This window comes from Coniosporium apollinis (assembly GCF_000281105.1).
Source record: "Coniosporium apollinis CBS 100218 chromosome Unknown supercont1.26, whole genome shotgun sequence".
In the NCBI taxonomy this organism is placed as follows: Eukaryota; Fungi; Ascomycota; class Dothideomycetes; genus Coniosporium; species Coniosporium apollinis.
In genome coordinates, this window is record NW_006913288.1 from 276,658 (window position 1) to 301,025 (window position 24,368).

A 24,368-nucleotide genomic window follows, 5' to 3' on the forward strand; every position below is an offset into this window, starting at 1 on the left:
CGCCATGCTATCCTGATCATCCGCCCAGCATACTCCCGCAGCCACATCCGCGCCCAAGTTCCTCTATTCCGCTCTCTCCCCCACAAAGCCCACCGCAGCATGTCCAACTTCTCAACCCCCACCTCCTCCGCCCTGCCCTCGGGCGCCGCAACCCCAACCGGCAAACCCGCGCTCCGCATCCTCATGCTGCACGGCTTCACGCAATCCGGCCCGCTCTTCCACGCCAAAACGCGCGCGCTGGAGAAAAACCTCGTCAAAGCCTTCCCGACGCACTACGTCACGCTCTCCTACCCCACGGCCCCGATCCGGCTCTCACCTGCCGACATCCCTAATTTCGGCACCGCCTCCAACGGCGATGCGGAGAGTGGGGCAGACAGGGAGGAACCCGATGCGTGGGGCTGGTGGGTGCGCAAAGGCGAGAAAGAACCCTTCACGTATGAGGGCATGGAGGCGGGCTTTGCGCGCATCGCGGAGGTGCTGGGCTCTGAGGGGCCCTTTGATGGCGTGGTGGGGTTTTCGCAGGGCGGGGCTTGCGCGGGCATGCTCGCCTCGCTTCTCGAACCTGGGCGGCGGGAGGCCTTTGAGGCCGCGCGGAGTAGAGGCGGGATGGAGTTTCCGGCCTCCCTGGTGCGGGATACGGGAGATGGGGACCAGACAGTGCATCCGCCGCTCAAGTTCGCCGTGAGCTATAGCGGGTTCGGCGCGAGTAATAATCCGCTGTATCAGGCGTTTTACGAACCGAAGATTAGGACTGCAATGCTGCATTTCTTGGGGACGTTGGATACAGTTGTCGAGGAGAGTAGGAGTTTGCGGCTTGTCGACGCCTGTGCGGATGGCGGAGGTGAGGGGAGGAGGAGGGTAGTATATCACCCTGGTGGGCACTTCTTACCCAGTAGTGCTAAGCCGTATGTTGGGGCGCTGGTGGGATTTATCAGAGAGGTGTTGGAGAGTCAAAGCGCGGAGGACAAGAAAGAGAAGGCGGAGGATATGGATGTGCCGTTCTAGCGTTCTGCGGCATTCCTCTGGGACCCGGACTGGCTATTTGAGCATTTGCATGGCGTTGAACGGGCAGGCACATGAAACCTGCTCGGGATGAAGATATTAGAGGTATATTACACCCACGCGCTTCGAAGCGCAGGGGCTGTCTATAGAAGGCTGGAGCTACAGAGCCTGCAATTCCAACCATGCAACGCCTGATGATCCCGCCAATGCTCTACGAATACATGCGCTTAATGCGCCTTCCCCGTCTTGCCCTTTTCGACCTTCGTCGGCTGGATCCTGGCCATCATCTCCTCCTTCGTGATGAGATGATCAATCCTCTCCAGCAGCCCCAGCAAGCTCTTCATGTTCCCGCTCCACTCATTCAGCACATCGTCCGCATCCCGCGGCTTGGCGAAGCTCACTACCCGCGCCGGCCGATCGATCTTGGCGTAGATGGTCTTAGCCGTCACAAGTTCGCTGATGTACTTCTCCGTCTCGTCCTCGGCCAGGTCCAGCAGCTGCGTCAGTCGCGGCATCTGGATCCGGGTGTAGTACTTGGCGACCACGCGGACGTTGTGCTCGATGACGCGCTTCCGGAGGTCTTCCCAGCGTTGGTGCGCTTTCGGGTCGCCTGACTGTCCCTTCTCGGCGTCAAAGACATCGGTGCTGCAGAGGTGTGGCCCGAACTGCTGTGCAACCATCGGCCATCTCATGAGCTCTGGAACGGTGAAGAGCTTGAGTAGCTGAGCGTCTTGAGGTATTTGCGAGATGCGGGAGTCTTTGTGGATGCGGTGAAGCAGGTCGGACTGTTCGTTGTCGTAGGGAGCGAGGATGACAAAGTAGATGATCCGTTGCAGCGACTGTGTATAGAGTTAGCTGGATTCAATCGAAGAGGAGGGATTGCTTACGGCGCGCAGCTGCTCCGGATTCTCCTCCACGGCCTCCGTGTCCAGCACCTGCCGATAATGTTTACACACATCCAGATACTTATCCTCGTGCTTCGCAAGTGTAATCTGCTGCTCGTAGTACCGCAGCTTCAGATCCGTAACGTCGTCTTCCGGCTCCGGCGGCGGCTCATCCACACTCCTTGTCTTCTCCTTCTCCTCGCGCTCTTTTCTCTCCTTCTCCAACTGCTCGGGCGACTTCTTTGGCCTGCGGGTGAAGTATCGCGTGCTGATCTTCCGGCTCAGGATGCCTGCTTGTGTCCAGTCGCCCTTTTCTATGCAGAGAGCCACTTGCTGGAGGATGAACTCGGTCTTCTCACGGCGGGACATGGAACCAAAGGTCTCGACTTGGAGCTCGCATAGGATGTCCGCGGCAGCATTGATATCGCCCTGCTCCTTCTTGATGTTCGACAGAATGCGCGTGACTCTAGCCCGCTCGACCTCGACGAATATCTATGCTTCGAGTCAGCATCGCCCATCACAACCGAATCACGTCCGGGGCATGAAGCTTTACCTTTCCCTCCGTGACCGTTCTCAGTGTCTCGATCACGGACAGCTTCGTTTCCAGACTCGGCGCGTCGTCAAGAAAGCCCATGACGACCTGCACCATCTTCGTGATAGCCTGCTTGAGCTGCCCATGCTTCTTCGAGAGCAGCAGGACTTGCTCGTTCAGCAGGCTCCAGTCCCCGGCTTCCTTGCATATTGTGACGATGGCGACGATTATGCGGGAGGTCGATGCAAGGTCTGATGCTTGCCGTGTTTGCTTCTCGAGCGGGAGGAGCTTCTCGATTGCTGCTTGGGGGTTGCTCTGCAGAATGTATCAGCAGGGCCTGGGAAGCGTAAGATACGCCACTGACCTTCGCAAGCTCTTGAGCTTCTGGCAGTGCCTTGTCAACCTCCTTCGTGAAGTCCTTGTCCGCTTTGATGACCTGATTGTCGGACATGGTGGCGAGGTGCGGCGGTGGTTGACCAGATGTGTCGGAGGTTGTACTGGATATACGGGCGTTGCTCGAGTTATAAAGGAAGTCGCGGAGGTGGAGACGATCGTGTAGGCGGGCTGGGTGAAATGTCGACGCTCTCTGATCGTCTTTACGTGAGGCTCAACCTCAAGCTCGCAGCTGTCGCGCCGAACTTCGGTCACACTTCGGCGGACAGCGGTTGACCTAAGGCACCAAGGCGCGTCACCGAGAGCTACAACGTCACTTCTGAAGGTATATTAATATTTCTATAGGTTTGATTGAAGGGACTGTTAGCAGCAGCGAGAGCAATTCAGCTTAGATGCACCCAAAGAGGCCCACTGTCACTGCATTCTCATCAAGGATGGGGTTTTCAATAAAGAAGCGGTGCTGGTCGTTGAGCATCAAGAACATCACAACGTTCTCTTTGTGACGTCGGCTTCCAAGCTCTACATGCTTCACAGATAATGGAGCAGGCGATTCATCTGTATGTTACGATACAGAACGCGTATGTATCAGGTGTAGTGTAGTTGTTTTTCGACGGTGAGCTAACCACCGGCACCGCTTCCTCATTCAGAACCCCGTCTTTCGTACCTCACAACACCACATAATGCAGACTGACACAACCTCCCATGTTGCACAACTAGCCGCTGGCAGTTTACTCCAAGTCACCAATCTTCCTCTTTCATGCTCGCATCATTTCCTTTCTCTAGACCGGAAAGCCACCTGTCCACATACTTCAAGTCTTCCATCCTCTTCAGCAGTTCTTCGTACCGTTTACCCTTGTCAACACCTTCTTGAAGCGTCTTTGCAATATCCACGCAGTCCTCCACCTTCTCATAGAACGTCGCGCCAAAATCCTTCAAAACCTCGCACCGTTCATCCATCGTTAAGACCATCCTGATTCTCCCTGCCCAATCGTCCGGCTCTCTCTCCAGATACGGCTTTCGTTCATCTTCCTCGTCCCAGGTCCGCTTGTCAGCAGAGAACTTGAACACCCACACCCCCTTCCCCGACGAGGGATACCCAACATTCACAACAGGCGGGAAATGGAAATCGTACGGAATGCCGTCGATGATGCGTTTTTTGTGGCGGGCGTAGAGGCCCCAACTAGGCCACCAGTGCGCGCCGAGACGCAGCATGCGGAGCGCGAGATCGTCTTCTTCGGCTGGGTCTGAAGAGCGGTTGGCGGGTTTGGTGCGGGAGAGGTTAAGGTGGGCGAGCTCAACAGCGGAGAAGTGGCCGAGGACGATGCCGCCGGATGAGGGGTAAGCGGTTACTTCACCTGACTGGAGTTCCCTGCGAGTGTTGGGGTCGTGGGAAAAGTAGGGTTCGCGATACATGGCCTGGTTCACTCCCGATGACACATCTGGTTGTATTTGAAGCTGCTGACGGCCGAATATGAACGAGAAAAACAAGGGGAAGAAAGAGAGCATCTTGGATTGAGTAAGGCGAGACAGAATGTGACAAAGATGAGTTGAGAAACTACCCAGGTGGTGAGCGAGCTGCCCCGCAGCCTTGGACTGACATGCGACTTTCGATCGACGCGCCACGTGACGCCAAGCCACCCAAGCGGTTTATTTAAAAACTAACACCTTGATGGCGATAATTGTACTCGCTGTGCCACCTTTAGCGGATCCTTCACAGTTAGATCTACCGCGCGGCTAAAGCAAGCGGTACACTGGATTAAGCCGGTGTAGCTGTGCCGCTCTACCGAGGCGCGGTGTCAAAAGTCATGCAAGGTCCGAGCGCTCACGATCAAACATCAGCTTCAACTAGCGATACTCATTCCATCCAACCACCACACTTCCAGAAAGTCTTATTCAAAGTCTAATACATATGACCTCGATCAAGTTAGAGACATCGCGCTTCACTTCGTGTGATGTTGGCACAGAGTGGTGTTTTTCACATAGCGAACAGGTGAGGCGGCTGACTGCCAAGTTCCAACTGCCGGCAACCTGTGTGACTTTTGGGACCACGCCTCGTACCAACATGTCCCGGTCCAGGGGCCGTGTTGGTGGAGCGGTACAGCTAGGTTCTGCGGGCGATCCTTTGCTACCAGCATCCAGGGGACCAACACGTTTTGAGTGTTCCTTCCGCCTAGAACACCAATAGAAAGCAATGGCTATCTTCTTTACAAGTGCTCGGGCGGCAATAGCTTTAGATGAAAGTACCATGGCTGAGATAACCGCAGCGACATCCTCCAGCTCCTGCAGCTGTTCATGAATCTTCACGCAGAAGCCTCTATTTGGTCTTGCAGATAAGTTTGTTCAAAAAGCTCATCCGGGATGAGGCGTGGCTATTTTTGAATCACTGAGTGCTAACTTGAAACCCTCGAGACGCTCTCTAACTTCTCCTGACAACATGGCAAGTCCTACTAGAGAGAGAAGCGGCGTGGTGGCTATGCCGTGGCGCTTACACGATGATGGTAGAAGTATAAAGGTTTTGCAAGGCGTGACGATCTGGCAGACCCATCTGTTCTGACTCGACATTCCTATTCCATATCAGATTTCTTTCTCAACAATGTATCGGCTTAGCAGCCTTCTAGGCTTGATCTCACTTGGGTCTTACGTATCCCTTGCTCTGCCTGCCCAAGCAATGCCGCGTCCCGAAGATATTACGGAACAGCAGATGAAGGATGCCTTTCCGGAAAGGGACCCGGCGAATGTGACGAATTGGTATGGAACCAGTTTGTATGGTTGGGAGTGAGTCTGCCTATAATCCTATCCTGATGAGCAAATACTAATACTGATCGTTAGCGGATGCGATGACATTAACAAGCTCATCAAGGGATGGATCAAGGAGGCGTACACTGACGCTAATAAGTTGGTAAACTATGATGGCGTAAAAAGCAATATCAACTGGGATTCCGCTGCCGCTCTAGAGTACCTGGGACCTTCTGGTATGTCGCTTCGAAGCACCACAACGGACATTGTTGAGCTAACAGCCTCGGTCTCCTAGCTTACAACAAAGACCAGCAAAAGCAGATTCAGGCTGTGTTTGCAAATGTTGCTACAGTCAAAGAAGGGATATCCTGGTGGACACCTAATTGGATCCGTGTATGTTCTTCGTGAGACCCATTCTGGCAATTAGACTAATATTATCTTAAAGGTACGTTGCGACGATCCTGCAGGGCTCTGCTCCAAAAAATGTCCAACATCTCAAGAGAACAAAGACCCAGCTGTTGTCTTAGCCTATGCCCGCAACCCGGTGCAGGCTGGCGAAAAATATCCAGACATCAGTTTCTGTCCGGAGTTCTACGGGCTCAGAAATCTCGGTAATGCCATCGCCTATGGGTCGGGGTTTAGTAACCCCAACATGAAAAACGATCTCAGCAACTATGAGGGGCGAGGTAAGCTTTAGCCTCAAGGGGCGGTCTGCAAAGATCAAACCAGACTAACGATTCGTAGCGAACACTTTTCTGCATGAGCTGATGCATCTTGACCTCGCGGCGGACTCCGTCAAGGAAAGCCCGAACCCACACATCCGCGACCTTAAGATTAAATTCACCTATATCAAAGACGGTGAGATAAAAACTTCTGGATGGACCAAAGCGTACGGACCCAGCCTTGCAAAGATTCTAGCGCGCTTCCAGCCGATTAGCATCTCTTCTCCACAGACGGGCTACTTTGTCCAGCGCAACGTTGACAATCTCGTCAGTTTCGCGCTGGCAAACTACGTGCAGAATCAAATCAGATCGTACCCGTTCCTCCCGATAGTCTACGACATTATCAAGGGCGGGCCCATGCTGCCGCCCAAACGCGAGTCCACAGATCCTTTTGTCATCTTTGCCGCCGACGGCGATAAACCTGTCTCGTTTGTCAACTTCACAACCGCGGACAATGGAGGTGCCAGACAGCTAGAAGACGGCGGTGATTGTCCTACCGTCCTTGAGAACGACAGTGGAGAAGACCTGGAGATTGGTGCTCCCATTCCTTCTGATCTGTACCCCAAGTCATACTGGGATGAACGTAACAAATGGCTCGAGGCAATTAAGGGTGAGGACTCTTCGAAGACGTGCAAGCTAGCCATCAGAGAAATTTGGACTTGCGAGCCTGTCGAATCGAATCTCTACGCATCGGTCAAGATCACGGATGCATATGGCGACGAGATCTATGCCTCGCCACAATCTACGCGTACTCCTGGACAACCTATCAACGACGCGAATCCCCTATCGCTACAGAAAAATGGAATGAAGAATGCGTTGGTGATTACGGGAGAGCACACCAATGATTACATCCAGTTCGCGTACGGATCGACTTTTTGGACATCAGGGACAAAGGACGGAATTGTGCATTGCACGCTGAGAGGAGATGATTGGAACAAGAGTGGCCCGCCAGGTTGTCCTGCAGCACCAGCTATTGTAAGTGTTGTGGATTTTCTCAGACGCAGTACGAATTATGCTAACGACCCTCGCTACAACAGTCACGAGATTTTGATTGCGAATTTCCTTGCTAGTTTCTATTCCCTGTTCTTGCGTTGTATTCCAATGTTAGTCTTTACTAGTCTTTGTAGTATAGCAGGCTGATTGAGCCTGTGATACCATGCGTGGCTTCAGCTCGTTCTCAGGGTCGGCTAGAGAAGGATCCCTCTACAACTAGGGTGGCCAGTTATCGGTCGGACTAGCGTGAGACGGAAAGACTTTTGGCCAGGTACTGTAGCACCACTCTGCTCGGTCCCTAGGAGTTCACCGCTTCTAGTCCGATCTTGTCATGTAGAAAAGCTATTATCATGTAGAAAAGCTATTATCATGTAGAAAAGCTATTATCTCGACGGATAAACACAGCGTATTCTTAACCGACCATCCCTAGATGAATATTATAAGGGTGTAAAGGGTGCGCTGACCAGGATTCTTAACAATAACACCTAAATATCGGAACAGGACACACAGCGCGATTCGCATTATCTTGATGGTGCCTTTAAGACCCTCGTGCCACACTTTCAAAAACCTAATGCTGCCGCAAGTTCGGTAGTCCCCTCTCGGTGGGCCGTTTGTCCATCCAGCAAAAATGCAAAATAACATACAGCAGTGGGGATTCGCTAGTGGTCACCCACCTAACTACTAATCCACCGATTCAAAGCTTATGTAATGGCAGAGCGAACGGGATGCCCAGTATTCTTTGATCTATGGCCGTATGTGCTTTTCGAATGTCAACATTTTGATATATAATCTAGAAATCGAATTTGGTTGAAGTCGTCCCAGGCCCCAAGAGTCCAGCTCCCCTGGCTTTATACGCCCAGTCCGTACCGCTCCGAGCCAGCACCCTAATCATTACTGAGAGGGGTAAAGGGCGGCGCAGAAACAGTAAGGGAGAACATGATTCTGCAACGTTGGTTTTCTATTGCAATTGGCGGCGTACAAGATGCAAATGCACGATACTGTCACAAAACTTGCAGACAGAGGACGTGAGCTACCAACAGCGGAGAGCCTCAGGAACTGTGGACAGGTTTTGGCGTGGTCAAGTCGCTGTCCCACGAAGCAAGCATTGCAGTAATCAACACCCATACGAGTGCTGTGATGCTGCTACGCAGCAGCGTTGACGTTTAATGGACCCTCTCAGTTGGGTATGGAGGAGTATTCTATGAGAGTCGCATACCAAGATATCAAGCATCCATTCAACTGACGATAGATCCTAGGATTCAACATGCTCTATGTCTGCTGTATGGCATAAAGCTGCAAAACCCGCTGCATCTGGCCTGCAATCCATTGCCGCTGCCCGAGTCTCAAAGGCACTTTTGGTGAGAGAAGCTCCGAAAGCTGTGTAACAAGGAACCAACCCCCGTACGCAGCTGCTCCTACATGGTGATCGTCAGGGACTGAGAGCCCTGCAACGTGCGGATATTGCAATGTCCTGTCATCGATGCGGGCGATCATCATTCTATCTCCTAGATAGTATGGTATACTGGCACACATGGTGTCCACCAGCTCTTGAATAATCTCCAATGTTGTCAGCGATGCTATGTCGAAATTGCCGCTGTTGAGATGCTGGAGGCAGGCGAGGATCGTCAGCTGAAGTTTGATGCGCGAGCAGCGTTGTGCGTTGAACGTGTAGGCGATGAAGATGCTCTTGTAGATGTCGCAATGGTCTTGGTAGAGTCCCGCGTCGCGCACGCTCTGTGGGATGCACGCGGGACCAGAGACGCGGATGGGAGCCCAGTCATCGGGAACAGTACTTGTCCAGGCTAACAATCGCTGGTCAAGCTCGATAGCCTTCTCCAAAATGTCCAAGGCTGAAAGATCCTCGACTGTGGTGTCTGAGTTGAGTCGCGAGGCCAAGGCCTGAAAATTTGCTACCTCGACGTTGAGGTCGTCAAGTCGGTATGCCGCCGTCTTGGGGACATCCTGGGTCATGTCGGCCCATGTGGAAACATTTGATGGTACAGGTTCCGTGTTGCTCAGTGCCCTTCCCACGATTTGGTTGCGAGCTCCGAGTAGGACTCTTTGAGACGTCTCGCTGGCGAACGGCAGTCGTCTCCGGTATTCGACCAATGCCGTAGTTCCGCTTGCGTGAGGGCTGTCGTTAGGTTTCAGCATGAAGAATGACCGTAGCTGCTCGTACATGTCCAACATGAGGGATGCCATGAGAACATCATCGCCCACGTCTTCGGTGCTTTGCAGACTCTTCCTTAAGGCTGCAACGCCTTTCAGGTACCGTGACCGGGAGAGTGACAGAGGTAGATCTGGTTTCAGTTGCGACCACGCCTCGAGCAGGTATGAAGCCACCGCGGCAACAGCTGGCCTCAATGGTGACGTGGAGTCTGCTTGTACCCAGACTGGGTATAGGCAATCCAAAAAACCTCGTCGGACCTCCAGATCCTTTGGCAGGAGGACGTATGATGAGAGAAAAAAGCTGACAGCATAGCCCTCATAGTCTGCTGATGGGACTCTGGGAACACTCGGCGAAGGGAGCTTCGCTAATTGCTTTCCTGCTGTCCGTTCACGATCGGCCTTCTCGGTGGCAGCTTTTCGGCGTCGTACGCTCTTCTCTGCCACGAGGTTTTGGTCTCTCCACGCAATGTCAAATTGAGACTTGTAGCCAGGACATACAACTTGCTTCTTCAAGCAATATGAGCAACTGGGTATGGCTTCATCACACTAGACTTATATCAGTTTTTCCTTCTCGGATCAAGTGAGCAGAACTTACCTTGATACGACGCTTGCGACAGACATCACAGCCTCTACTTGGCTTTCCAGGATGGACCATTGCGTAATAAGACTTGTGCTTTGTCCTCGTGACGAAGGAGACGCCTCATTCCTGCTGTACGAAAGGACCATGTCAAGTAGCAATACATGTGCGCCGTGATGTTCGGACTGAATGAGATTACCCTGCCTGCTTGGCTGTTCGTCATCCGTACACTGCCCCGGCCCTACGTGTACGGTATCGCAACAACTTGCCAATGAAGCTGCGGCTGGTGATGGGATTATGAAGTGGTGTCCAGGTAAAGGAGGGCAGTTGTTGAAGATCTGGGGTCACGGGGTGTTCCTCTGGGCCAACGTCCAAGGGACATTCAAAAAGGTCGTTGCCGCCTCGTAGCCGCTACCGTTCTCAAGATCAAGTCACCACTGAGCTGGACTTAGTATCCTTTTGAGTGTATAAGAACCAGACCGGTTCCATTCGATAAAGACTGTGAGCCATATAGCTGCGTCATACTCTCATGCATCGATCACCCAAAGACGTTTGTGAGCTTGGAACTGCCTTTAGGTTATCCACCGTGATGTTCACGACTCGCTTTCTATGCGGCAACGCCTTTTCTTACTAACCCTTGGTCCATACACGTGCAAGGCGGGTCGCAAAACTCGCTCGAAGAGGCTTGGTAGCGCAGCGCAAACTCCACCCGAATAGGACTGGAGTCAACTTCTACGTTGACCTCCGATGACTGCTGCCACAGCCTTGTGTTTTTGGAGATGGCAAATGATTGGTGAAGATTAATATCTCGGCCAATGAGAAGGTCGAAATGCTGTCCAGATACTAGTGCAATATGCTGCGGCTCGCTCTTCCATCGACCACAGCCGTCCTGCCTTCAACTGAGCCTCTGGTATTATTCTGCAAATGAGCGTTCCCCCTCACTGCTTTTCCGGCTGAACAGGATTTGCAAAGAGCGACTTGGTATCCTAATCAGGCTATTTCGCCTACGACTCCTCCCACGTAGGTGATGCTGTCAAGCTCCGCATCGAGCGTGAAATCCTGCAAGTATATAAAAGTCTATCTCCCCTCCACGGAGTAGTCAAACAATTTCAGCATCACTCGATCTCCTATCTACTTTATCTTCCTTTGCTCGGTCCCAGCATTCTCTCAATCTACACAATGCATCCAGATACGTCTGTCAATGTGGAGCGGACCACAACTCCACCTTCCTCAGCCAGTTCCCGAGAGGAGAAGACTCCCAATAAGTTCGTGACATTCTGGCACAGAGTCTACCGTCTTCTCGGTTTCCAGAAGGGGTACAACTTCACACTCTGTAAGCGTAACCCACTGATCGCCTCCTCATCATGCTAATTTTCCCAGTCATCATCTTCGCAGGCGCAATAATGGGCTTCACTTTGGCGCGTCTGCCCTACCTCAACATCGCAGGCACCGCCAAAACCAGCTTCGCCAATAGTACTTCACCTGGCGAGTGGTACTGGTACCACGCCGGCGTCTATCGCATCGGCATCACCCTCCATCTCGGCACCATCCTGCCAGTCGGCTTCCTCATGGTCTGGCAATTCGTCCCCGTCATCCGATACAAACTGCTCATCCTCCACCGGATCAACGGTTACGTCATCATCCTTCTCGTCCTCATATCCAACGTCGGAGCCCTCATGATCTGCCGACGATCCTTCGGCGGGACACTCGACACCCAAGCGGGAGTCGGCATGCTCGTGATCCTCACAACCACCAGCATAGGCCTCGCATACTACAACATCAAGCGCCTCCAGATCGACCAGCATCGCGCTTGGATGCTGCGAGCGATGTTCTACCTCGGCACCATCATCACGATGCGTCTGATCATGATCCTCTCCGCGCTCATCATCACAAGGCTCGGCTCCTACTACACCACGAGGTCTTGCGACGAGATCAGCTTCATCTACGACTCCGAGGATTCAGTAAAGGAATTCTACCCCCAGTGCAGCAATCCCAACTCTACAGTCGACGGCCTCGTCATCGTGCACGCGAGCTTTGCGGCCGGACGACCGGAGCAGATTGCTGCGAGCTTGGGCGTGGGCTTCGGAATGGCGTTGTGGATGGCGTTATTGATGCATCTTGTTGGTGTGGAGATTTATCTGGCTTTGACGCCGAGGGAGAGCGATAGGTTGAGACAGGTGAGCTATGAGAGGCAGATGGAGAGAGGGTTTAAGAACCCGGGGAGTGCGGGCTTGACGAGTGATCGATGGGGAGATGCTGAGCCGTGGAGGCCGATGAGGGAAGTTGCGGCGATTGAGACTGGGGAGTGAGTGTGCCAATGAGAAGATGATCTGTGGTAGCAGAGAGAAAGGACGGGGAGTTGTGGAAGAGGTGGCGGTGTGTCTAGTGTTGCAAAACTTGTAAATTCGCTGTCGCATAAAGCGTCTTCAATTCTCTTTACATTTACCTCTAGGGCGCGATATCCTGTACCAGTACCAAGTTTTGACCTTTCAGGTACTCCATCAGGCCATGAGCATGACTGAAGGAGTTGTGTAGGTCCCCATCTGTGAAAGGCAAGAGGACACCTTGCTGAAGCCCAGCCAGCCCCGCCTGCACGCCTGTCCAGTTGCGGCGGATTCAGGTCACGGAGATGGCACGGCGAGTGAGAAGGCGGGCAGGTTGAGCCGAGGGGAGCCCTGTTGTTTCGCGCTGCTCACACGTGATCGGGGTTGAGTGTAACCCAAGAAGGTATGTGAAGCTGTTCTTGGTAGAGGAGCTGTTTCCGCATGTTAGGAGGAGGATCGAGGTTCTAGGATGCCGGCTCAGACTGGAGGTTAGTTTGAACAACCACCCAGTCCGAGCAGTGAAGAAAGAGGATGTGTTGCTATTCAATTCTTGAACACTACCTATATCCTACTAAAGTCGCCCAAAAATTGACCCACAAGAAAGGCAAGAGCATCCACCGAGGCCGTGAACATGACGCCAGGGTCCTTGAAGTATGACAGATAATGCGAGAGCCGAACTGGGTATACAAACGGAAATCTCCCCTGGGCGAGATGTACGGGTATTGGTATGTAGAGCGCAAGAAACTGGAATACTCGATGCGGTACATTGCGGAAGAGGTCGTAGAACGGCAGAAGAAAGAAGTATGTGGTTCCCATGCCTGGGGTTTTATGCAGCCGAGAGGATGGGAACCAGAACCAGAATCAAAAAAAGAACGCAGCATACGACCCAGGACATGCTTCGGCATGTTACGGCAAGATGAATCAAAGTGCTGCTGGGAACCTAACATGCCGTAGTGGTGTGTTCCTCTTACTGGTAGGCGTTAACGCCGCGATACAGCTGCCTGGGAGCCTCAGGACTGCCTTGATAGTCGGCGGTGTACGGGCTAGAGCTGATCGCCTTCGCTGCGCCGTTCGTGTTGCTATCCCTAGCCGCAACCGTAGTCTTTCTTGGGGTCCGCTTCAGCCGGCTGGTCCTCCACCCTTCATAATAGCGGTCTCGGCTGGCTTCCCTCAGCTCCGCCCGCCACTCGCCGAAGACACTCTCCTTCAGCCTTGTAAAGTCGCAATGCTCGGCGTTGTATGGGTCCGCAAAGCCCCACGGAAACCGTCTGCCGATGATACCTGGCTCATAAGTGTCCGGAGAGATGATGCTGAAAGGGAGGTAGCGTGCGTCATCGCCGTTGGCTTCGGCTGACGCAAGACGGGCAGACATTGCGGACGCGGTGCGGCCGTGACCCGCAGCTAGACGGACTTTGTTGACCGATATGGCTCCGGAAGGGTCAGGTGATGCGTCACGTGGCGGAGATGACAGGTCAGTTGAGGAGTTGTCCGAATGGTCATCGTCAGAAGATGGCGCCGAGGACTTCCCAGGCATCGTAGGCTTCTCGTCATTATCGGAAGAGGAATGGAGGTAGTCGTCCTCGTCGCGCTCGTCAAGGCGGTCAGCCTCTTCGGAGTCAGAGTCGCCGAGTTCAAGCGCCTCGAGCGGGTCGAGCTTGGCCTCCTTCAAGCTGTTCCACACTGACTTCTTCAGAAGAGTCATGTGAGCCGTGGTGATTGTGTCGGCTTTGCTGATCACTGGAATGACAGTTGTCTTGCCTTGAAGCGTCCGCAGGACCTGAAGATCAAAGTCGTCATCGAGGACACCTACGAAGCGCTGGTGGGTGTTGAACTTGTACGAGGCGTGCGTGTCCGTGTGCTGGGCAGCGGCGATGTTGGCCGTAAGTCTGCCCGGATCCAATATTAAGAAGACACAGTGGATGTGAGTGTCCCTCACGCCGGGTGCTCGAATGACCTTTTGCTCTTCTGTAAAGGTTTCCTCGAACTTTGACTCGAGGAACGTGGACATTTCTCGCAATTGCAGGTCTACGATGTTCTTCTCCAAGCCTTGTGAGTCCCACAGCGTCAGGCCGATCCTCTCGCCGTCAATCTCACTCTCGATGTACTCGCAGGTGAAGGGTGAGTCCGGAGGCAGTGCGGTTCTAGGAGGAGACGGAGTGTTGTGCCTCTTCTTGGCCGGTAGCTTAAGTGAGGTTTGAAGGAAGTCGATGAACGACGTCTTGCCAGAGTTCTTGGCTCCGACAATGAGAATGCTGTGCGGATACGATTAGTGACAGAAGCAGGGGGGAAGGCGATGTCGCTCACTTGAAAGGCGTAGGATCCTTCCTTCTCCTAACCCTCCTTGGGCTATTCACTGCGCTCACAGCACTGCTGGCGTAGCTGTAGCGGCCTCGATGGGTCATGCTTTCAGTCCTCGCGTATGGGTCGATGTACTCGCCGTTCCGAGTGCTTGGTGAGCTGCCAGGTACGGGAGGCACCGAGACGCCGTGAGGTGGACTCGGGCTCATCTTGGAATCGGTTGCAGGCCTGCTGTAGTTCCCGGCTGGTGCGTAGCCACGAAGCTGGTTTGAGATGATTGCGATGGAGTCGGGTCGCTCGTCTGCACCGAAGGTGTGTATTTTGGGTAGTGGGGAATGTGAGGGAAGGCGTGGAGGTTCTTTCGAAGCAGCATCGGCTTCGCGTTGTTGCCGAGCGAGCTCCTCTTGGGCGAGCGCCTTCTGCTTCTTGTTGAGCCTGCTGCTTGAGGAAGTACTGCGGTCGGCAGCTGGGCGGACATCGCCAGACTTCTGCCGACGAAGGAATCCGAAGCTCGTCTTCCGCGGCTGCTGCCCTTCCATGCTCGGTCTTGCAGTCTGCGCCATTCCACCGGCTTCTGGCGGCGCGCTCGATTGACGAGGCGGAGACGATGGGCTTAGCATTTCCGAAGATTGTCGCGCTCAATCGCGTGGAGTGACGAGGATGTCGCGTCTGTTGTTGCTTCGACTTGGGACGGCTTTACGAACGATGGAGGATTCACGCCTGCGCGAAATGATCCCTGTGTGGAGAAGAAGGGTCCGAGGTGAGTGAGACGAAGCAAAGTATGCTCTGCACTATCAAACAGCTGCTACCACGCTCTTCAAAGTCATCAGTCAGTAATTTCCTCTTCGTTGTGGTTAATTTGCAGTACCTGTCGATTGTCAGGGATCCAGGAGCTTCCTCAGCGGGCCCTGCGTCGGTCGGTACGGGCTGCGCGGCTACCGCTAGCTACAGCTCTAGCACACCGTCGAAGGGCCAGGGCGACTGCTACAGCAAGTTGAAGCAATTCGGAAGGAGTGAATGGGAGAAAGGACAACGGTCAGCCTCATGGATGAGGGAGTGGTGTGCTGACATGCTCAGTACGACTGTGCTGGCTGCACGCATTCAGCACAAACAGCTGGAGAGTCCCGATTTGCTTCAGGGGCGCCGCCAGTGCCGGACAAGCAATCCACTCCATCCCCAGCCAATCCGCAGTACTGCAGCACAGACTGTGGCCGACGCTGAAACGGGGCCAAGCCGCGCGAGTCCATCGAAGTCAACGAGCGTTAAACCAAATACTCTCTAGATTTGTCTGGATCCTGGAGAAGGCTAGCAACCTAGGAACCCTGAGTATCGAGTTCGCTTCGTGTCTAGAGAGCCCTCTGCGTCTATTGATGGTCCACGAGATCGGATCTTTTAGTACCCTTTTCCTAACTCACTGATACGTAGATATCTGTAACCTTCTCTGTTGTCTCTTGCCGTTACGCGAAGACGAGATACACGACGCAAAGCATTTTACGTAGAGCCTCGTGTGGCTGTCGTAATCGTACATAAGGACATTCAACGTTCCATCTCTCATTCCGCTTACTAAGCAGCCTTCAGCTTCAGGCTGCCGCTTGTCTACCAAGAAACCAACTCCAGGCATTCTTGCGTCAAGGTTAACATGGAGGAGGATCAGGGACCCTCTCCTGAGCAACTGCTTACCCATCTGCCGTACAACCCCGCCGGAAAACACAGTCCTTGTGATCGGCCTCTGCTCGATGAAGCCCCTGCCGAAGTGATCGATCCCAGCTCCCTTGTGTGTGACCGATGCCGGAGTGAAGTTTTCTCGTCTGAGAAATTCGCCGAAGTTTGTTGGACTGACGGCAAAGACGACAAAGTCTACTTTCACTACAAGACAACGCTGCGCAAGGTGAAGAAGTCGGCCAGGCGAGGATGCGGTTGGTGTCAGCTGATTTTGAATTTCAATGGGAATGGGGAAACTGAGCTGAAGTCAGAGCCACTGGCACCTGGCTGAACATCACCTTCCATCATCGAGTTCCTTTTCAACATGAGACTCCACGAGGCTGCCCCACTTTTCGCTTGCGGATCAACCGGTGTGTCGGCCGGGTTCACGCATTCACAACCGCAGATGATGTAGCATCGAAGTTTGTGCCTGCTAGAGAATTGTAAACAAGAGTCAACACAGAAGCAGCCTTCAAAGAAGCCAGAGCTTGGATTAGGGACTGCGCTTTGCATGAGCAGTGTGAGGAACCCCAAGAAGGGCCTCTACCCACAAGGATGATTGAGGTGGCGCCCCGTGATCATCCAGATCAACCCAGACTACTTCTGTCTAACGGAAGGATCGGCTCTTATGCTGCTCTGTCGTATTGCTGGGGTGACCGTCAGGAAGGCACATGACTTTAGATTCCCTTCAATACAATCTGAATCAGCTTGACATGCAAAAGCTCTCGCAGACTGTCAAGGATGCCATATACTGTACCAAAAGACTAGGGATAAATTTCTGTGGGTCGACGCGCTGTGCATAGTGCAGGATTCTGATGAAGACAAGACCAAAGAAATTGCAGACATGCGCTACATTCTAAGAATTCACGCGTCACTATCGTCGCCTCGAACTCATCCAGTGCAAGCACTGGATTCCTTGGCGATAGACCTCCGCCCGGGCCTAGATTTAGAGTACCATTTCCATGCCCGAACGGGAGAACGGGAACCGTATCTTTAAGACATGAAGGGCGGAAAGCATACTATAGGCTAGCAAAGAACCAATCAACCTCAGGGCCTGGACGCTGCAAGAAACCCTCCTATCTCGCCGCGTGCTCTTCTATGCGTCGCACACGCTGCAGTACCAATGCCAGACGTCCGTACTCAATTTGGGAAACTCACTACTCAGTCCAGCCGGACAAGACCGATTGCCGAGCTACTTCTTCGCTCCTAGGGAACCGCAGCTCAGGTTGACCCCAGTGCGGCTACTCGGAGTTCTGGATCAGTGGGCATCGGTATTGGCAGTGTACACCCGTCGCAGCATGACCAATACCGAAGACAAATTAATCGCCCTTGCAGGCATAGCCGAACTTTTCTCGAATCTCTCGAGAATCCCCTACGTTGCAGGCCTCTGGGAAGCCCATATTTCTGGCAGATCAATTGGAGAGCATCCACCGAATGCTTGAAGCCACGACCGAAATTTTATCGGGCACCCTCCTGGTCATGGGCCTCAATCGATTCGCAGCTGTGGTACAATCCTGCCTCTGATCGTGTGCCGTACAGATGCACAGTCCTCGAGTGCACAGCTACGCTGCTATCTCAGTCGATTACCTTCGGCGCTGTTACGGCTGGGCACCTTAGGCTCAGAGATGCTCTGAAAGTGGTCTGGTTCAAACCTCCCCATTCGATCACGTGGGAAGAGAGAGCGACATTGGCAGACAAAGAACCAGGCGGAGAACCGGACGGACGATCAGATGGAGGCTCGAATAATGAGAGCGTGATACAAGCCGCACGACCCCGCGACCTTTATGGGCAACCAGATACTTCTGATGATGCGTCTATGATGCCTGGCTGGATATACTGCCTCGCGACCGTCAGAATATTCTATGGATTAGAGAAGCGGCAACAGTACGCAGACTACACTTTTATCGATGGTCTTATGCTGTTGCCTCTTGAGAAGGGAGCTTCTGTGTTTCGTCGAATAGGGATGTTCACAGCCGGAAAGGACGCAGATTTCGCAACCTGTGAACGAACGACCATCAAGACCGTGTGAGAGAATGTTCTGGATTGTGCAAAACCCCGTATGCTGTTGAACTCCCCGGTCTCCAACACGAGCGGCATCGACTCTCTTCGTGGACGGCATTCCTGTTGACGAAAGAGGAATATGAGAGGACGGGGTTCTTATCAAGCCATCGCACCAACGCCTGGTACCAACCACCTCCGCATGATCCTTCATATGTGGCCCAAGGGCCACGCGGAGTGTTAACTGTCGCATCTCTGCTCCAGCTTGTTAGATACTGGATTCACGATGGAGCTGGACTCATGACCTTAGCAACCGCAGACCAGCTAGACCATTCCATGCGATAGAGAGTATAAGATGTTTAACAGTTTGCAACTTCAGTGCATTAACCACCTAAGGTGTCTCTAAGCTGCGGACTGCGCTTTAGTGCTATCCATCTCCAGGGCTACGAGCAGCTATTAACGCGGCAACCACCTTTCCGGATGGCTCTTGGCCGTCCAGATATCTAAATGTCGTTCACAAGCGGAGTTCCGCCCTTGATCTGTGCTTGTTGCAGGTTGTGTCGGCCTTGCCTGGAGCGCTGATCTTCAGGCACCAAATCTGATCGCCGCGGATGACGTTGTCGATCCCTTCGATTAGAAATGCTCATCATGAACATAAACACCGACCGCGCACGATGGCTTCCGCCCACTTCATAAATTCTAGAGCTCTACAAAATGTCTTACAGTCGTGTTGGAGCAGTGACTGGAGCTAACAAGGGCATCGGACTCGCAATAGGTACGTGCCAATTCATCCTACCTCGATACAGCTGCCCCGCTAACAACGCATCCAGTCCGACAGCTCGCGCTGCAGTATCCCAAATCCGCCTACAACAACGGTCCACTTCTAATATACCTAACCGCTCGAGACAGAGGCCGTGGCGAAGAAGCCTTGAAGAACATTCACAGCGATGCCGAGCTCAAGAAAGCTAAGGCACTCGCCGCAGACGGCGGGTTGACCGACGTCAAATTCCATGAGCTCGACATAGACTCCACGGACAGCATTCGCAACTTCGCGAGTTTCTTGAAGAAGGAACATCCGCAGGGCGTCGACTTTGTGATCAACAACGCTGGACTTGCTATGACGGGATTTGGTGAGTAACGCCTACCGTCCCCCAGACCACTCTGCCACAGCTGTCAAGGGCACTGACTAGTCTCACCACAGACTCCAACGTCGTCAAGAAGACCCTCCAGGTCAACTACTACGGCACCCTCGAAGCAACCCAAGACTTCCTCCCCCTGATCCGCGAGAACGGCCGCCTCGTAAACGTCGCCAGCATGTCCGGCCACCTATCCAAATACTCCGACGCGATACGCACCCGCTTCCTCTCCGCCAAGTCCGTGCCCGAAGTCACCAAGCTCATGGAAGACTTCAAGGCCGCCGTCGCAGCCGGCAACGAGAAGCAGCAAGGGTGGCCCAGCGCCGCCTACGCCGTGAGCAAGGCTGGTATCATTGGCATGACGAGAGTGGTTGCGGAGGAGGAGAAGGGGAAGGGGAGGGGCGTGCTGGTGAATTCGTGCTGTCCGGGGTATGTCAAGACGGATATGACGAGGGGTGGGGGCGCGAAGACGCCGGATCAGGGCGCGCAGACGCCGGTGATGCTGGCGATAGGGGATATTGGCGGGAAGGCGGGGCTGTTTTGGCAGAATGAGAAGGTTATTGAGTGGTAGCCTGGCCGGACTCGACAGCGAGGCTGGGTGTTATGATGTCTTGACGACAGAGGTTCTGCTTCGATAGGAGAACATGTAAGGCTCCATGATTGGACGACTTCCGAATATGACTCGAGTTTGTCACGAATGCAGCTGCAGACAAGCTCAGAAGTATGACCGCTCGTAGTCGTAAAGCGATGCCGAACGGCAGCTGGAGCTTTTTTTTCCCTTAAAAAATCCACAACGTCCAACTGGAAGGACCTATCAAAAAAGAGTTTCCCCGTTCCGATACCCAGCAGATAGTCCTTCGATTGAGTAACCCCTGCATCGTATCTCCCTTCTGGTGTTGCTGTCGAGCAAAACCACAGCCATCAGCTCATTTCTGGGTTCGCCATAGACGCCATGGCCCCACAATGATAGAACTGCGTCGCGCTTCCCAGCATGGTCGAAGAGCGACACGCTGGACGCGCAGCTTTTTGCGCGTGGACGTAGCCACTCTCGTTCCCGCGACAGCATCATAGTGTCTGCGAAGTGACATCGCACTGAAATAGAGATTAGTCAAGTGCGCTACGGGGTTAGAACTGCGTGATGGGGTTCTACCTAGGATACAAGGCCACTATATCGGGAGTCCGTAAGTTGGACGAAGCAGGTGTCCAGGGGTCCTGTGTGGCTCCGGATTGTTCAAAGAACTGAGAGATCAACGCGTTTGAGCCCATCATCGCAGCGACACAGCCACCTCTATAACGCTGGTATGCCTAATCCGCGTCTCCGGCATCTCTTCCACCTCCTTCTTCACCTTCTTAACCGATGGCATAGCCGCATCCAGCTCCATGTCTCCGCTTTGAGACTCGTCCGTTGCATGGCTGCTCCTCGCCATGGCCGGCTCTAGCACAATATCATCAATCGCCGCTACCGTCCCCGTCCTGATCCTCACGTTGCAATCCCCTTGCTGCTGAAAAAACAGCGCAACATTCAGCGCCTTCTCGATGCATTTCCCCGTCGCCTTAACCACGACCTCCTCGCTCTTCCCGCGTCCCTCGAGCGCAGCTTTCGCAGCGGCTTCAATACGCTGCGCGGTGGTGCCGTGCTTGTCGATCTTGCTCTGGGTGGCGCGGTTCTCGGCTTGCTTGAGGAGTTTGCGGACGCGCTTCACGGCGGAGATGAAGGGTGTTTTGGAGGACACGTAGATGACCTTTTGAGAGGCGGCGCTGGCGTAGGGAGAGGGGATTGGGGCGTGGAGGAGGGGCCGTTTCTCAATTCGCGCGTCTGGGGCGGTTAGTCGAGAGCGAGCACAGGTAGATTGCTGGTGGGTGGCTTACTGGGTGGCAGCCGGGCGAGCTTGGTGGGTTTCTGTGGTGCTTGGGGCTTTGAGCCCTGCGGCTCGAGCTTCATGGCAGTAGTGGAGGTTGAGGTGAGCTTGTGACTGGTTTACTATCGAGAGCTTCGTATGAGATTCAGGTCATCTAGTATATGTTTAAATATCAGGTTTGCCTTTTGACAATGCTCCTGTGCAGCTCCCCACTTCCGCAGCATTTGCGGAGCGGGTAAATTTCGGGATCCACGTCCGGAGTGCGTGAGCACGTGAGCCCATGAGCTCTTCAATCTACGGATTCCTTTAGTCCACCATTACTGATGTAGTCGTTCGTGACGTTCTCATGGCACGACGGGACGCCGTAAAACCATCACTATAGCCTCCTCGGATCATTGAATCACATCCCTTACGCCTTGTTTGTGTGGCTGTAAATGAACCCGCCGAGCCCTCGGAGCATAGCGCAGCTGGCCTCAGCCTTCTGAGGCTTAGACATATAACCGCTCAACTTGATTGAATGCTCAAATACTGCTTCTTCGTTGACAACGCTACCTGCGGTTGATCTCTTCGCCCCTTGCAGTTCCTGTTACCAGTTCCGACACTTTGCCTTTAATATTACTTCAGCCATCAAATATTAAACCCTCTCAGAGCTTGTACACATGTCAGAACGTGAAAGAAAAGAGCTGGCTTTTGGAACGGATACTTTGCTCGCCAGGATTGCTAGGGCCTTTGGATCCATCATTGTGCCGGCGGACCAGGCTATCCGAAGTCGGATTGCAAATTTACTCGTAGAGGACGACGAAGTGGAAATAGAATGTCCTTGTAGCCAAAATGGCGTGAGGATAGGGTTGCTGAGCTCTCCTCAGTCACACTCACTATAGGCCTAGTTTATCTGCTTCGAGATCCAGCGGCCAACGTAAGTGTCTTTCCCTAGAGCATCCTTCTCATTGGTGTCATTATCAACGCGTTTTCCTAGCGCAACATTGCCCTTTCGCCATGGTGGACCAAGACATACTGGTACAGCGGTCTGATTATGTCTCTCATGTCGATATGTACTTCCACAAAGCTCTCGATAAGTCTTCACAGTCTAGGCGGCTCTCCAGAAGCCCTTCGTAAGGTTAGAGCAGTGCTTGGCAAGAGAGATGGTGATCAGTACAAGCCACGGCTGTTTAAATTATATGCTTGGCAGATTCCCGAACTACTATTGAATGTTAGCATCCTCCTTTCCATAGCCGGTTTGATTGTGCATGTATGGGGAATTGGTCGCAGTGCGGGAGCATCTAACTCAGGAGATGGTACGGAAGTAAGCCTCGATTCTGATGTGCTTGTGTTCAAGAATGTTAAGCTCATGCCAAGCAGGTAGCAATATTCTTCACGGTGGCCTTGGCCTTCGCGGGCTTGAATTATGTGATGGTAATAAGGGCTCCAGATCTCCACTCCGAGCAGCCAGGCTAGTTTATGTTGCGTTGCGATGTAATTATTGACTTGCTATACTCTAATAGGACAGCGCAATCAAATACAACTGGTAACGACGGCTTGATCGTTTCAAGAACGGTGACTTGTAAAGTAGCTTGCATCTAAACGTGTTCAGCTGTTGCGGCCGTTCACATCGGGTTGGCCGTCTGCGACCGTGTTGGAGATCCCCTGGAGCATCACCTCTTTGTAAACCCCCGTCTTTGTGCCATTATCTACATGGTAGTCCTTCTTCTCACCGGGTATGTGTGCCAGGTCTGCACGCAGTGGCTTTTATGAGTGGGAGCTCAATGCCAAGGGCGGAGATCTCCCGTCCCGCAACCCACGAGCTTCCCCAGATTCTCAAGCGTCATCAAAAACTCTCACGAAGCTCCCACCGCAACACGACAAAGCACCCCTCCCCCCATGTGGCTCACCCACCTCTCCCTCCCCCGCATCGTAAGCTACCGCCACGTGTCCAAAATCCAAGACAACCTCGTCGCCAAACTCCTCGCCCACAAAGCGCACCCCTCCTCCACCCCACCAAACCCAGCCATCGTAACCGCCGAGTTCAAGCCCGTCTACGCCTGCGGCCGGCGTGAGGTCGGCCACATCAGCGCCTCACAGCAAGCCTTCCTGCGCGATAATGGCAGGGCTGAGTTCGTTGAGGCGCTGAGGGGCGGGCAGACGACGTTTCACGGCCCGGGGCAAATGGTCGCGTATCCGGTGATTGATTTGAAGCGGCATGGGATCTCGCCGCGGGAGTATGTGTGTTTGCTTGAGAAGGCTGTGATTGCGACGTGTGCGCGCTGGGGGATCAAGGGCATCACGACGGAGAATCCGGGCGTGTGGGTTAGCGAGGAGAGCAAGATTGCGGCGCTGGGGGTGCATTTGAGGCGGAATGTGAGCAGCCATGGGGTTGCGATAAACGTGAATACGGATCTGTGGTGGTTTGAGAGGATTGTGGCGTGTGGGTTGGAAGGGAAGAAGACGACAAGTTTTGAGCAGGAAGGGGTAGCCAATGTGAGCGTGGGAGATGTGGCGGCTGCGTTTGTGGAGGAATTCGGGAAGAGTCTTGGGATCGAAGAAACGCAGGTTAGGATCATCGACTGAGCCTCGGGTCATACGCTCGTGGTATCGAGGGTGCAGTCACTGCAGATTTCCGCTCGGCTGGGCCTCCCGAGGTCACCTTGTGGAGCTGATCCGGTGAGGCTGCGTGCTAGACTGCTTCTCACGCCGGCAAAAGAGAAAGTCTACTATGATCTGAGACACCTCGGCCCGTCGCATCCGCATGGAATTAACAGCGTCCCCTGAGCTGTCTTTAAGCCGTGGACGGTGTGCTTAGGCTCTCCACCTCCAGGGCAATGAGTGGCTATTCATGCGGCAACGGACTCTTTCGCCGGCCCTTGGGAGCTTCACAACGGAGCCTTTCTTGGCGCGACAAGAGCTCATTCACGACACGAGATCACGTGACAGCTATATTAGATGCTCATTCTAGTACCATGCATAAAGCCTTGGAACACCCAAGGCTCAATTAGAGGCCCTATCACCAGGACAAACGACTTGCTGTGAACACAACAAAGACCTCTCTA

General features: G+C 53.5%; 10 protein-coding genes across 10 annotated transcripts; 5 read left to right on the plus strand and 5 right to left on the minus strand.

Moving 5' to 3' along the window:
• Positions 1 to 99: 99 nt before the first annotated feature.
• Positions 100 to 1,005, plus strand: W97_05682 (uncharacterized protein; the record flags this gene model as incomplete). Its single annotated transcript, XM_007783416.1, has 1 exon — positions 100 to 1,005. The coding sequence occupies one exon, from the start codon at positions 100 to 102 to the stop codon at positions 1,003 to 1,005; it is 906 nt and encodes a 301-aa protein (XP_007781606.1).
• Positions 1,006 to 1,229: 224 nt separating this feature from the next.
• On the minus strand, positions 1,230 to 2,869 carry W97_05683 (26S proteasome regulatory subunit N5; the record flags this gene model as incomplete). Its single annotated transcript, XM_007783417.1, has 4 exons — positions 1,230 to 1,841; positions 1,890 to 2,378; positions 2,440 to 2,733; positions 2,783 to 2,869. The coding sequence occupies 4 exons, from the start codon at positions 2,867 to 2,869 to the stop codon at positions 1,230 to 1,232; spliced, it is 1,482 nt and encodes a 493-aa protein (XP_007781607.1).
• A 680-nt stretch (positions 2,870 to 3,549) lies between these two features.
• Positions 3,550 to 4,317, minus strand: W97_05684 (uncharacterized protein; the record flags this gene model as incomplete). Its single annotated transcript, XM_007783418.1, has 1 exon — positions 3,550 to 4,317. One exon carries the CDS (start codon positions 4,315 to 4,317, stop codon positions 3,550 to 3,552), a length of 768 nt encoding a protein of 255 aa, XP_007781608.1.
• Positions 4,318 to 5,479: 1,162 nt separating this feature from the next.
• W97_05685 (uncharacterized protein) lies at positions 5,480 to 7,339 on the plus strand (the record flags this gene model as incomplete). The annotated part of the gene is made up of 6 exons (XM_007783419.1): positions 5,480 to 5,586; positions 5,641 to 5,783; positions 5,843 to 5,940; positions 5,993 to 6,233; positions 6,292 to 7,244; positions 7,307 to 7,339. The coding sequence occupies 6 exons, from the start codon at positions 5,480 to 5,482 to the stop codon at positions 7,337 to 7,339; spliced, it is 1,575 nt and encodes a 524-aa protein (XP_007781609.1).
• Positions 7,340 to 8,531: 1,192 nt separating this feature from the next.
• Positions 8,532 to 10,086, minus strand: W97_05686 (uncharacterized protein; the record flags this gene model as incomplete). The annotated part of the gene is made up of 2 exons (XM_007783420.1): positions 8,532 to 9,977; positions 10,027 to 10,086. The coding sequence occupies 2 exons, from the start codon at positions 10,084 to 10,086 to the stop codon at positions 8,532 to 8,534; spliced, it is 1,506 nt and encodes a 501-aa protein (XP_007781610.1).
• A 1,286-nt stretch (positions 10,087 to 11,372) lies between these two features.
• Positions 11,373 to 12,317, plus strand: W97_05687 (uncharacterized protein; the record flags this gene model as incomplete). The annotated part of the gene is made up of 1 exon (XM_007783421.1): positions 11,373 to 12,317. The coding sequence occupies one exon, from the start codon at positions 11,373 to 11,375 to the stop codon at positions 12,315 to 12,317; it is 945 nt and encodes a 314-aa protein (XP_007781611.1).
• Positions 12,318 to 13,299: 982 nt separating this feature from the next.
• W97_05688 (uncharacterized protein) lies at positions 13,300 to 15,193 on the minus strand (the record flags this gene model as incomplete). Its single annotated transcript, XM_007783422.1, has 2 exons — positions 13,300 to 14,584; positions 14,637 to 15,193. 2 exons carry the CDS (start codon positions 15,191 to 15,193, stop codon positions 13,300 to 13,302), a joined length of 1,842 nt encoding a protein of 613 aa, XP_007781612.1.
• A 3,850-nt stretch (positions 15,194 to 19,043) lies between these two features.
• On the plus strand, positions 19,044 to 20,036 carry W97_05689 (uncharacterized protein; the record flags this gene model as incomplete). The annotated part of the gene is made up of 3 exons (XM_007783423.1): positions 19,044 to 19,104; positions 19,160 to 19,459; positions 19,531 to 20,036. 3 exons carry the CDS (start codon positions 19,044 to 19,046, stop codon positions 20,034 to 20,036), a joined length of 867 nt encoding a protein of 288 aa, XP_007781613.1.
• A 694-nt stretch (positions 20,037 to 20,730) lies between these two features.
• Positions 20,731 to 21,407, minus strand: W97_05690 (uncharacterized protein; the record flags this gene model as incomplete). Its single annotated transcript, XM_007783424.1, has 2 exons — positions 20,731 to 21,281; positions 21,335 to 21,407. The coding sequence occupies 2 exons, from the start codon at positions 21,405 to 21,407 to the stop codon at positions 20,731 to 20,733; spliced, it is 624 nt and encodes a 207-aa protein (XP_007781614.1).
• Positions 21,408 to 23,202: 1,795 nt separating this feature from the next.
• Positions 23,203 to 23,889, plus strand: W97_05691 (lipoyl(octanoyl) transferase; the record flags this gene model as incomplete). The annotated part of the gene is made up of 1 exon (XM_007783425.1): positions 23,203 to 23,889. The coding sequence occupies one exon, from the start codon at positions 23,203 to 23,205 to the stop codon at positions 23,887 to 23,889; it is 687 nt and encodes a 228-aa protein (XP_007781615.1).
• Between the last annotated feature and the right edge of the window lie 479 nt (positions 23,890 to 24,368).